General features: G+C 36.3%; 1 protein-coding gene across 3 annotated transcripts in view; it reads right to left on the bottom strand.

Annotated features, from left to right (window-relative positions):
• SCLT1 (sodium channel and clathrin linker 1) overlaps positions 1–14,312 on the bottom strand; it is a 118,452-nt gene that overhangs the window by 22,498 nt on the left and 81,642 nt on the right. For 2 of the 3 annotated variants that reach the window (XM_006762804.2, XM_006762806.2), the window contains 4 exons: positions 12,680–12,754; positions 10,595–10,740; positions 9,261–9,453; positions 4,707–4,903 (listed from right to left, as the gene is read on the bottom strand). In XM_006762804.2, the coding sequence (XP_006762867.1) occupies positions 4,707–4,903; positions 9,261–9,453; positions 10,595–10,740; positions 12,680–12,754 (611 nt within the window). The remainder of the gene's footprint in view (positions 1–4,706; positions 4,904–9,260; positions 9,454–10,594; positions 10,741–12,679; positions 12,755–14,312) is intronic. The other variant, XM_015563311.1, reaches the window with a different exon arrangement.

Below are 14,312 nucleotides of genomic sequence, written 5' to 3'. Positions count from 1 at the left end.
GTGTGCTGGCAATGGATGCTGGGATGCAACCTGAAAAAGCTCATTGTCGACAGTGATGAATAAACACAGTTTATATGAATAGTAGAATGTCTGAATTGGTGGCATATACACAGAAATCCTCATGGGGGAATTCAAATGCATCCAATGAGCCATTTGATTTTTAAATGTATTGCTCTGTAGTTTATGTTGTAATTTATTATTAATAAAAGACATAGTTGGTTGAAGACTTGGACTGTATCACTGAATCAATCTAGAACAAGTGAGGAAAACAAGTGAATCCTTCCCCAAAGACACAGAAATACTATCTAGCAGTTAGCCCAGCGAGTTCCTGGAATAATCACATTGCTAGTACTCATATGGTATGGAAGCTGTCCTAAGTATGTCCAGTGGAGAGCAACACATTCATAACATATTTTTTCACTGGAATAAACATAAATTTCTACTTCAAAATTAAAAATTATAGCTGCCATGTAATTCTGCTTATGACCAATAGGTGAGGGACAGAGAAATACTTTGATAGATACTATTTTTATTGTGGAAAGATTTTTGGCTTGATTTCATGTATATATCCCTCAGTATTATTTATGTCTCCAAAGAGGATACAATTCACATATATAAATCTTGACTAAAATCTAGTGCTTTCTAGAATTAGCAATGCTTTTTTGTACAATTAAAAATGAAATAAGCACGTAAACTTCTCATATACATATCCCATGCATTATAATATGGCTTGCTTGAAATACAACAATCTCTGCAATTATAAAGGCTATCCCCTAAGGCCCGGTTTTACTGTTTCCTTCCTAAATATTTTACATGTCAGACATGGAGTTAACACCGTATATGTATCATATAAATAAAGCCTTATAGGAACACATGGGATTACAGGTAACTGTAAAGTGTTGGGGTTGGGTGGGATTCAAATTCAGGCTTGATCATCTCCCGAGTCAGTGCTCTTCTCTCTAAGCATTGTGCTGCCTCCTTACGTGCTAAAATATTATATGTTTTTCTCAATACTGTGTAATATATAATCCTTTTATGAAAGGAAACAAGTCTCAATGAAAACTCTTCTGAAAATATTTTCTATTTTGAAAGTAAACATTTTTGTTTTGACATGCCAGAGCATACTAACATGCTTTCAGGGACCCAGCAGAGACATGCAGGAAGTCTCTCTAGAACAGTGGAGTGTCTTTCTCTTCAATCCTGGTTTAAACAACCAACACAGGCATACCAGGTAAAGGTTAAGGATGCCTTATGAAAACCAGACTTTCCTCTGCAAAATCCTAAATGTATGTAATGAAGCCCTAATAAAATATAATGCTTTCTCATATTAAAAAATTATAAAAATTATTACATAACCAAGAAAGATTTAATTTAAGCATAATTATTCCTTTTTAAAAAGATTTCTAAAGAAAATAACGAAATCTAAAAATTTCAAAGAATGTAAGATGTGTAACCTATTTATTTTTTATAACAAATTTAGTTTTAAGTAATCTTCCTCAACCTTTTCAACCTATCAAAAATGCCATGGAACATGGGGGCTTTTAAAATTTAATAAGAATAGTGTTCTAATCCCTGGAACAAAGACTGGATTATCAAACACACAGGAGAGGCTGGAAAAATCTGGTTCTTTTTCTTCTGTCTTTAATAAGAGCTTTCAAAGAAGGATTCGTTCCCTATGCAGTTATTGTGGATTTGTTAAAAATTGGGTTACACTGAACTGGAATGGCAGAAGGAAAAGCAGTCACAATAATTAGTATCCATATGAACTTGAAGAGATAAGATCATGATAAAAACTAAAAATTAGGATACTGAAAATATCTCAAGGGTCAAGGACAGTAAGGCAATTGAAATATAAATCCTATATAATAAAACCCTAATACGCAAATCGACTGAACGGTGGAACAACCGGCCATTATGATGCACACTGACCACCAGGGGGCAGATGTTCAATGCAGGAGCTGCCCCCTGGTGGTCAGTGTGCTTCCACAGGGGGAGCGCTGCTCAGCCAGAAGCCGGGCTCACAGAAGGCAAGTGCAAAGTGGGCTGTAAGGAGCAAGAGGTTCTGGATTGCGAGAGCCCTGGACTGCAAGAGCCCTGGACTGTGAGAGGGATGTCTGACTGCCAGCTTAGGCCCAATCCCTGGGGAGATCAGGCCCAAACCAGCAGGCGGACATCTCCCGAGGGGTCCCGGATGGCAAGAGGGCACAGGTCAGGCTGAGGCACGCCCCCGCAGTGCATGAATTTCATGCACCAGGCCTCTAGTATAGAATGAAAATATGAGTACAGGATATTCCTAACAATATATAATATTTGCATGATGCTTAGAGATGATAATATTGAAAATTAGAAAAATTAAGTGGTTTATACATAATCACACATTTGTGGAGCAGACCCTGGATTGGAAGCTATGATTTTAGCTTTTTTCAAATTGTATTTATTGGGGTGACATTGGTTTGCAAAACTATGCAGGTTTCAAGTGTAAAACTCAAAACCACATCATCTGCATAGTACATCATGTGCCCTGATCATCCCAAGCAGTCTCTTTCCGTCCTCATTCTCCCCCATTGCCCACCTCCACTTCTACCCCAGCATCCCTTCCCTCTGGCTACCACCACACTGTTGTCTATGTTATATATATATAACATATATATATTTCTTTGCTTAATCCCTTCACTTTCTTTCATCCAGCCCCTCAACACCCCTCCCCTCTGACAGCTGTCAGTCTGTCCCATGAATCTATGCCTCTGCTTCTATTTTGTCAGTTTATTTTGTTCATTAGACTCCTTTTTATATACCCTAACTGATTGCTATGTGAAGGTCTTAAGTCAGCTACTCATACTGTGGAGAAAAATTTTAGGTTTTTAAAATTGTTATTTCAATAGTTTATTGTTTAAGGCTGTTGATAAATATGATTCTAAAGCTTACATTTTTCAGTATTTAAACGCTGTCATATTAAGAGTTATGCATAAAAGATGGAGACTATTTCGGGAAGATATACACAGTATTCTAAAATTCTATGTAAACTGAAAATAAAATGAACATAATGGCTTCAGTTATGTGTCAAATGGATAATTTGAAAAGTTTATATTACTCCTACCTAATAAGCTTTGAGAATCATGTAAGTTCTTAGCAATGACATACAGAGTGAGTTTGCTGTAAATTCAAATTCATAGATTGGCAAAAAAAAAAAAATTCACTAAAAGTAGAGATCAAATTTCTAAAGAAAAAAAAGTGTACAACTAGAGCTAGGGTACAAAGTGTTTCTTGACTATTTAGGCTCGGCAGGCTGTTCTTCTATGTGAGCTGCTGAGCACTGTCCCCGACTCCCTCTGTCTTGTGCCCAACCCCAGGCTTCCCCTGTGGGGCCCTGTGTGGTGGGCTGGGTTCATCCTTGGGAACCTGGAGTACAGAAACTGTAAAACTCTGTCTGGTTTCTCTCTTTTGGTTTGCCTCTGGCCTCACTACTTTCACTCAAGGTAGTAGTGTAAAAACACAAGGGGTACAACAGCATATTTCCTGTTAAGAAATAACATGAAAAGCAACTGCTAATGTTTCTTAATTAGACTATGTTGTATAATAAATACAACATTAATTCTAATGACCCCAATATTAATTCCCTGCAACAGTTCCAATTGATTTATTTTGAAGCTACAGTTCATTTCAGCTTCCAGGATGCTGTAACTGACCACAGACACATGTACCATCCATATAAAAAAAAAGTTACCCAAAGCCTAGCTTTCACCAATATATATTATTATCATGAAATATATATTTCACCAATATATATTATGCCAAATGAAGTGGGATATTTTTAAAGAGTATGTTTGGATCCACTAAAGGTATATTAGTTTATTCAGATTAATCAATTCATTAAAAACTCTGCAACACTTGAAAAGTATTAAAGAGATGAAAACACAGCAAACAGTGCTGAGGCAATTTTTGAACGAGAGCTTGTAATGAGAAAAAGCAGCAGAATATTGGAGCATCAATGATTCCTGTGCCGTAGAAAACATTCACAACTCCCCACATTTAGGTCTGGTCTGTTCAACATTTAAGTCTGATCATATCACTTTGCTCAAAGCCTCTATAGCAGCGGTTCTCAACCTGTAGGTCGCAACCATTGGAAAACACATACAGCCTGTCAGATATTTACATTACGATTCATAACAGTAGAAAAATTACAGTTATGAAGTAGCAATGAAAATAATTTTATGGTTGGGGGTCACCACAACATGAGGAACTGTATTAAAGGGTCGCGGCATTAGGAAGGTTGAGAACCACTGCTATAGCATCCCATCTCACTCAGCATCGAAGCTTAAGTTCCTTCTGGGCAGGGGCCAGTAAACGTTTTCTTAAAGGGCCAGAGAGCAAATATTTTAGGTTTTGCAGGCCAAATGGATTCTGTTGCAATTATAGAACATCACTATGTTAAATCTACATGCAAATAGTATTAAGATTCTAAATGGGCATATCCAACAAAAATCAAATTTTGTGGAATATGCGTAAAATTTATAAAAATACACTATATCAGTTTTGGTTTATAATGCTCAATATTATTTATAGTGGTTCAATAAACATTTGCTGAATAAAACATAAAAGTATAAGGTCCAGAATTATACACTTTTATAAAAAGATTATGGCACAGGCCTTACACTAACGGTTAATTTCTTCTGTAGAATGTATGAGACAATTAACGGTGGACTTACTTCAGGTTACTGATCCTCATTTCGGCACTTTCAGTAACTCTCTTCGTTTCTTCTTTCCACCTATTGGCTGCCTTCTGCTGCGCTGCTAAGAGATGCCTCAGTTCAACAGTGGAGTCGCGGTTACTATCTTCCATCTCTCTCAGCTGAACTTCAAACCCGTGCTCTTTTACAGAAAATTCATGTTCCATTGCACTGATCTAGGGAATAAAATGCACAGTGTCTTCTCTTTCTTTCCCATTATTCTAAGGGATATACTGACCAATGACACACCCAAAAGAAATATTCATTGTGTTGTCTGTACACGTAAATTTTTTTATGGGAAATCCACATAAAAATTAAGTTTACAACTGGTTTTTCTCACCAGTGAGGACTCATCCTGTATGACAATAAAATTTAGCGAAACCAGAATTATGATGGACCACAATTTTTTGCGGCACTTTCCCCAACACCTTAAAATGCCAGTAGAAAAAAAGTATACTCTATAATCTAAAACTGCTCTCATCATTTACTTTTATTTCTGTTGCCATAATCCATGGGAAATGTTTAGGCTCTCAGTCATTAAGAGTTAGGTTTCTACTCAAGCCATTTAAAAAAATGTTTACTGGTATATTATAAAGGCTACAACTCCAGAATAGCGGATGGAAGAGATACACAGGGCGAGGTTGGGAGGTAGGGCTGCGAGCTTCCAGGCCCTGTCCAAGTGCACACCCTAACCCCCGACATGTTTACCAACTCAGGAGCTCCTCCAGTCACTTTAGACTAATACACTAAACTTCAGATTGTCTTGCAAAGGGCTTTGTGAAGTCACAGAATATTATATATGGGAGTTCCTTCACCATTTCAGTTACGGTATAAATGTGTGTGTGTTGTTTTTTTTTAGAAAAAAAGACTATAATAATGATTTTGAGAATCTCATATGGAAATAAATTCAGTTCATTTCTAGGTAGTGTATGTCATAGTAAACACATCTTATGAACACACAAATAAATATTGTGGGATACCCTAGCGGTTTTCTCATCTGGGATCCAGGGAGAGAACGAAGCCTCGGTGCCCTAAAGCATGGAATGAAGTGCCTACTCCTGGTGCATCTAGAATGAAACTATCTATGACCATCCTTGAGGCAACTGAGAAAATGGTCACTACAACGATTTCCTTGGTGTACCCTCAGGACATCTTTATCTTGTTACACTAAAGAATTATTATAAAGAATACCTAACTTTGTGATTTTTTTTCAAGTATTGGGCTTTAAAATGGTCATAGCTGGCCTGGCTTCTAGTAATTCGTTAAATATGGCAACTTCCAAACTCAAAAAAGAATGAACAAAGGACCGAACTTTACCAATTCAAAAAACACCAAAGAAAACCCAACAACAGCAAAATCCCTGGCTCATGGAGGAAAACTGCAAACAGTCTGTCTTCACTGCCCCTGCTAAATGCAACATGTTTCCTAAGACTCTTAAGTTTGCTTTCTCAAATAGTACACAAGTAGAAATATAAGACTTTATGAACGCAGGCACTGGGAAACAATATTGATTTCTTAATTTTGTATTGCATTGCTGTTGGGCAAGCCTCCTGAGGCTCCCTGGCTCCTGCTTTTTAACACTTTTCTGAATCACTGGAGTCTGAAAATTTAGATTTGAATATGCTCCTCTTCCTTCCCAGCCTCAATCTCCACCTTCTCTGGAGAAGCCCCGGTTCTGATATCTTACGTGGAATGGTCTATTTCTCTTTCTCTCACACACATACTAAAAATGATCTAAGCATATTTATACACACACACACACATATATAGTTTTAGAATTCTGCCTATCAAGTTAACTCCCCATTGCCACCTGGAAAATCTATTTGTGACAAGCCTTGCTTTAGGTCAGTGATGGCGAACCTATGACACGCGTGTCAGAGGTGACACGCGAACTCATTTTTTTGGTTGCTTTTTCTTTGTTAAATGGCATTTAAATATATAAAATAAATATCAAAAACATACATCTTTGTTTTACTATGGTTGCATATATCAAAAAATTTCTATATGTGACACGGCACCAGCGTTAAGCTGGAGTTTTTCAAAATGCTGACACGCTGAGCTCAAAAGGTTTGCCATCACTGCTTTAGGTCCTTCATGATAGCCTGGTCTGTGCCTACTTCTACTAGTACACGCTTGTATTATGCCACCTTCCCCTTCTTTCTTCGTTTCTGCCACAGTGTCTTCTCATTCTTGGGTTCTTTTGACATGTTCTCTTTGCATGGAATAATCTTTCCCCTTCTGCTCCATCTTGGTTATTTCTATCCAACTTTTAGAATCAGCCCAATTATTGCTTCTACACGGTAATTCTCTAACTAACTATCCAGACAACGTTAGGTCCCCCTCTGTAAGTTCTCACAGTGATGCATTTCCTAAAAAGTTTGTAAGTAGATGATTAAAGTTTGCCCACCTCCATGCACATTTCAAGGTTTTAAAGGTGGGGACCATGTCTTTTTTGTTTGCTATTGCATCTTTAGGATCTGAAACATAGTAAAGTTGTCAAAACACAGCTGTGGATTGAACAAATGATGGCTTTTTGGTGTCAAAATTCAGTCTTTAAACAAACCTCAGACCCTTTACTGTATGCAATTCTGAATGTTAAACTGGATAGGTCTGCAGTGATATCGAAAGGCCAACAGCTACAACAACTGGGCCTCCTGTAATGAAAGTCCTACAAATGAAGGAGAATGTTGGGTAGGAAAAGAGGACTTATGGTCTCCCTCCCATCTTCCTTTGTGCCCTTCACTGCAGAAAACATAAGCACTCTCATTGGGTAAGTAGCCAGGACTATTTGGTATAGAATATATGTCTGTCCAATGTTAAAAGATACTGTCAAATGGTGGTTATACTAGTTTACATTCCCCAAAGTATCATATGAAAGTTCCAGCTGCTTTACAACTTCGTCAACACTTGATACTGTTAGTTTTTAAAATTATCTGTTTTGGTGGGTATGTAGTGGCACTTGCACCATAGTTTTAACGACATTTCCCTAATAAATAATGAAGTTGAACATTTTTTCATATGTGTTCTTTTTATAAAGTACCTATTTAAGTCTGCCCATTTATGGAAATGGGATGTATGTTATTTCCTTATTAAGTAACTTTTTTCTTATTAATAATTTCCTTATTAATTGGTAATAGTTTTTATATTTCGAATGAGTCCCTTTGATTGTATATATTATCCTTTCTTCTACTTTTCATTCTCTCGATGTCTTCTGATGTCATTCGTTAATTTTAGTAAAATTCAATTCATCTGTGTTTCCATTATGATTATTGTTTTTTGTGTTCTGTTTAAGAAATTCTTTCTTACTCAAGGACATGAAGATTTTCTCCTTGAAGCTCCACTGTTCTATATTTTCATTTAGGTCTAAAACTCAAATCAATTTGCATGGGTGGTGTGATATGAGTCAAGGTTTATTTTTAAAATATGGACCCAACTGATCTAGCATAATTTATGGTAAAGATAAATGTTTCCCTATTGAACTGCAGTGGTGCCTTTATTATAAATGAGGTGATTATGAAAAATTGGTTTGTTCCTGGACTCTATTTTGTTTCACTGATCAACCTGATTATTCTTATGTTGATTATACATTTTTTAATTACTATAGCTTTATGTAAAGTCTTCATATCTTGTAGAACAATTCTTCCCTTATTGTTCAACGATTTCCCACTGACTAAAATATAAAGTACAAAGTTCTTTGTAAGAGACATAAGGCTCTCTTTTTCAGAATTCAAGCTTTTATCAATAACCAGTGTTAATACTTGGAAAAAGAGGCATTCAATAAACATGTCGATATTAATTTGGTTGAAATGTGACTTTATGAGTCCTCAAAGTAACAAAAAACAAAGTGAAACACTAGCATTACCACCCCGTATCCCTACTATGAAACTAGAAGATACAGATCGTAATGATATAGAATTAATGCCACTTTTATAAAAGTCTCACTGAATGGGAAAGACAAGCAACATGTTGGCGGTGATCCGTGTGCCTCTTGAAATTCCCTTAAACAGGCTATCATGTTCCTGTTGCCAAAGCATGTGAGCGTTAAAGAAGGAGAAATGAGAGAAAATGATGGGGACTTTTTCCTGGGGGAGAGTTCGTCCTTGCCTCCTTCCAAGTGGAATTTTTAGACTACCTAGGAGTAATTGTCAGAACACTCTGAGGTAGCATCCTCTGTACAGCCAGTTTTAGAGGTCAGTTTTCAAGAGGCTATTACAGAGGAAGAAGAGAGGTAGTCTATAAAGTTATCTAATCTATAGTTTTGCTAGCATTGCTTAAATTGCTTTGGCAGGAGTCTTAGTGTACTTCATGGTTGGAAAATAATTTTTTGTGTGTGGACAGTGAAAGCAATCATTTTCAAGTATGCTTGCCAAGTTCTACACCACAAAAAGTCTGGTTAACGCTCTGCATTACGATTTAGTGCTATCTGAAGGCAAAAAAGGGGGGGGGGGCTTAATGTTTTACAAAGTCTCTAAATATCCTGTACAATCTGATTTTCACAAGTCCATATTTAACTCTGACTAATATTGAAAATACCTTTAATTTTGCTTTTTTTTGAGCCTCGAGAGCCATCTTTCTTAAATCCTCGATCTCCTTCTGTAACTGTTCATTTTCTTGTTGAAGTTTTAGCCTTTGTTCACTGACGAAGCCACAGTTCTCCCTCTCAGACTCCAGGGCATTTTGAAGTTTCTGAATCATTTCTTGGCAACGTGATATCTCTTCTGAGGAACTGATTAAAAAAAGAAAACAAAAGAAACTTAATGATAGGTAATGGTCATCAAGAAGTCTGTCTATATATTATAGCATAGAGTTCATTTTCTTTGTTCTGAGCCATTTCTCTTCACCGTACACTTAACTGCACGGTGTCACAATTCTATGTTATGCCAGGAAAACACATTCAATGTAGCAATCTTAACTAAGAATAGACTAACATTGAGAATCACTGTGTAAAGAGGACTGCGAGAGGACAAACTGAAACTAATGGTATGAAAGGTGAAGTAGGTAATAAAACTCCTTTATTTCATCAAGCAACTCCCATAGAAAGACATTAGCTGGCCATATTAGCCAATTATAATAAGACCTATTTCATATTTTCCTGTTATATGTCTTAGAAATGGTTTTTACATCTTTCTAGTTCTATAAATGTCTTATTTAATTATAGTTTAAATAGGTTATATTTTTTGAACTTTCTCTACAATGGATTGTTGGGTGATACAACCACCAAACATGTATAGTGCAAATTTTTATCCCTCTTGTTTTAAATCTATCTTTTCAATTCTAGGTAATCAAATACTGTGAACATTGCCTGGTTAATGCAAGGCCTTCATTTCCCATAATATTTGTAGATCTGTTTTTTTGTTTTGTCTATATCAACGTTGGCTGATAAAGTTATTAGTGAAATGATGGACGTAGGCAATGATCGACAAAGAGTGCGAGTCAGAAAGATGCTAAGACCAGAATTAACCACACATTGTGCTCCTCCAAACAAAAGTCCAAGATATCAATACCTATGAAGAAATCCTACAAAAAAAATGAAAACTGGATACACTCAAGCCTCTTGACTTAATTACTAGCTTTTAGGAACCACGTGGCACAGAGAAACAAGGTAAATGATTCCACATATACGCATCCTCCTTCACTGCCAGAAAGAAGAAATTTTAAAAAATGATAAAATACTATTAAATATTTTCTTTCTGAAGAAATTAGTCTTCAGAAATAATTTTGAGCAAAAAAATCTATTTGGTGCTAAAGTTTGTTTGTTTTTTTAACACAAGGTATAATTATTAATCCTATGAAAAAAGTAAAGGATCTGTCAAAAATTGTTTGCATTCTGAAAATGTTATCACAGAAAATTCTAAAGAGTGTCTTACTTTATTTCAAGTTGTTTCAGTTTATTTTCTGCTGTCTTAAGTCTTAGCTGAAGATCATCTTTCGAACACTCTGCAACCAGGCATCTTTGGTGCATTTCTTCCAGTTTTCTGTAATGGTTTTCGTTTACTTTGCCTTCACGGTAAACCTGCAGAAGAGGCTCATATGAATATTACCTTACAGAGGCAATGCTCTGAGAAATTATAGGTTTAGAAATGGAAATCAACGGTGAGAAATCAAAACCCATGATCCTGTGTTTATCTGTTTCCACTGTAATGTAGTAAAGCACATCAATAATTAAGATGGGTGTTTCACATTTACAAAATACAATCCTAAAAACTGACAAAATAATGACTGCTTATTTTTTGAAATGATTCAGGCTCATTGTAAATTATTCCAATTGTTTTAATATTTTAAAAAGAAATGTAAAATAACTGAAGTAAAAAAAAGTGCTCTAGATGTCACCCCTTTAGAGGTAACTGCTTTATTTCTTTGATGAAGATCCCACAAGTCGATTATTTAAATTTTCAAACACAGATACATGCTATGGTGCAATGAGCACAACTATCTGAAAGTGACTCCAAAATGCCCCTCTGTGTTAACTAGACAATGACCTAGCTAGAATGGGGGTTCCCCCTTGCCCAGCAGGAGTGATTGTACCCAAGCTCAGCTTCCTATGAGACTGGCCTTCTCCCACAACATCCTATATAAAAAAACCTAATATGAAAATCAACTGCACAGCAGAATGACAGGTGGACCAACCAGTCACTTATGACGTGCACCGACCACCAGGGGGCAGACACTCAACACAGGAGCTGCCCCCAGCCTGCAGACCCCAGGCCAGCCAAAAGGGTGCCAGCAGGGGCCCCCTGATCACCCTCCCCACCCCACCCCCAATCTCCCAGCCAGTCACCCCACAGATCGGCCCTGAATGCCAGCCAGGCCTAGGGAGGGACCCTACCCGTGCACGAATTTTGTGCACTGGGCCTCTAGTAGAGGCTATAACACCCCAAGAACGGCAAGGTCTAGGCAGCTCACATTTTCAGACAAATCCTACACAGCCACCCTGCAAATCCAGACTGCCTGGACAGGTAACCCATGTCTTCTCCCACTGACAAGACGCTTTGCTGCTCCTGCTTTATAAAAAAGATAGAATATCAGCACAATGTCCTGCTACCAAAATGCAGACTCATACTGCAGTGTGGCAGGGGACTTTACCACACTTGTCTGTGGACAGTGGGAGAACCTGTTGCCTTTAGCCTTGTAAGTTTTACGTTTCTCCAATACAGCTTATTCCTTAACCTATGCTTTGTGACATTAAAAATTCACCCTAAGTCCTGATCACAATTTAAATGGTATATATATGATGAAAACTAAGAAGGTATCAACCGTGAAGGAGACTGGTGACCATGAAGGTCCTACCTTAAACATAACCTGTGTGCTTTTCCCCCCAGATAAGGGATTAAAAAGACATTTTGCTTTTTAAATTACTCTTTTATGATCCTATGTTATTATGATTTCTTTATGTGAATGATACAAATATATCACATGCTTTTTATGCTACATAGCTCTTTGAAGAAAATCGAATTTTGACTCTATTATTTACTATATTTTTAAACACTGGGTAAGTGTGTGCTGAATCAAATGTATCCCCCATCCCCCAAGGCTCTTGGGGGATACTTACTGCTAATAAAAGAAAGTTATCTAAGTAAGAAAAAATGTTAACTATAGACCCCTTACAATATTTTTTCCTCAAATATCACTGGGGTGTTTTTCTTAACTATGAAATAAAAATCAATATTTTTAAAGGTAAAAATCACAACGTTATAATTTTCAAGTTGGCATAAAATTTAAAATGAGAAGACAAAATAAAATTTACCATTGGGATGAGGTTTGAGCAAGGAATATAACTATTTCATAAATATAATTATTTATACTTTTAAGTATTCCAAGCAAAAAAAAAAACACTCACCAGAGGAATACTTATAATATAGGGGTTGCTAGTAGATAGCGTAATGGAAGCAGACAGTAATGTTGAATATTTGCAGTTGGGTTTTAGGCAGTTATTTTTTTCTTTTTCTTTTTACCTTTTCTAGTTCTTCTTCCACTGCTTTTTTCTCCTTAATGACTCGATCAATTTGACCTTGTTTTTCGGCACACTCCTATAAATTCAAGTCATATTGTAAATAACTATAGTATTTGTAAATCCTTAAGTAGGAATGCCAAATGCACCTTATCAGTACAGCAGGGCCACTGATTAAAACAAAAACAAACTAACAAACTCAATCTTCAAAGAGCTACCTACCCCAGGATTTTGGAAATCACCTCAATACAGAATCCCAAGTTCTAAGTAAATATACCAGGTAGGTGACAGAAGTTGAGGGACAGCAAGGAGAAAGATAAATGAGACCCATTTCTCATGTTTTAGTTTTTCTTTTCATAAATTCTTATCATATTTTAAAAGAAAATACAGGACTAGGCAAAGGCACAGCATCCTGAGGATACCTGTGGACTAGAAGCACAGGTATATACATTCTAAAAGTCAAAAATTTTTTTTTTGCAGAACTTATTAACAGCCAATGTAAGGAAAACCAAAACTAAAAACAATCATCATAATGACTAGTTCTTTGCATTTATTTATTTTTATCTATTTCCTTATTTTTGAGAATGGGTATGGTTATTTTCTACTAATTATAAATTATGCTTTGGATTATCCTGCTTTGCTGACAGTACACTGCTAATTAATATTCAATTATCTTTATAACTTCATCATCAATTTTATCAATATATTTAAAAATTTTTAAATGAACCTCTAAATTGTGACCCATAATTAATTAACTCTGATTATAATAAGACCTTTAACCCTGTGCTACAAATCAGATAAGTAATCTACATTAATCATATTTTATTAAGATAGACTAAGTGTATCAGAAATAAAACTTTAATGTTCCATATATATTCATATAGTGAGTTGCTAATCGTTGAAAAAGATAGTTTTATGGTGTGAAACTTGGGATTTCTCCTATGTTCATAATTTATCCTATGTGATTTTTTTAAAGACACTATTTTTTAGAGACATTTTAGATTCACAGCAAAATTGAGTAGAAGTTACAGAGATTTCCATTAGAATTCTTGCCCCCCATACATGCATAACCTCCCCATCATCAATATCTCACACTGTAGTGGTACATTTGTTAAAATCATGAACCTGTACTGATACATTATCATCCAAAGTCCGCAGGTTACACAAGAATTAGCTTTTAGTGTTGTCCATGCTATGGGTTTGGATACATTTATAATGACATATATCCACCATTATAGCACCATACCTAATAGTTGGTTTATGTTGTTGTTGTTAATCCTCACCAGAGGTTATTTTTTTCTATTGATTTTTAGAGAGAGTGGAAGGGAGAGGTACAGAGAGAAACATCAATGTGAGAGACACATCAATTGGTTGACCCCTGAAAGTGCCCTGACTGGGGCCAGGGTTTGAGCCTGCAACTGAGGTACATGCCCTTGACCAGAATCGCGCCTGCTAGCCTTCAGTATGTGGGCCGATGCTCTAATAACTGAGCAAAACTGGCTAGGGTCAGAGTAGTTTTACTGTCCTAAAAATTCTCTATGCTATGCCTATACCTATTTATTTTTCTCTCCTTAATCTCTGATAACCACTGATTTTTTTACTGTCTCCATAATTCCACCTCCAGAATGTCATATAGT

This window comes from Myotis davidii, unplaced genomic scaffold (assembly GCF_000327345.1).
Source record: "Myotis davidii unplaced genomic scaffold, ASM32734v1 scaffold438, whole genome shotgun sequence".
NCBI lineage: Eukaryota > Metazoa > Chordata > Mammalia > Chiroptera > Vespertilionidae > Myotis > Myotis davidii.
Note: the sequence above shows the minus strand (reverse complement) of the source record. Positions and strands in the feature narration are given on the sequence as shown.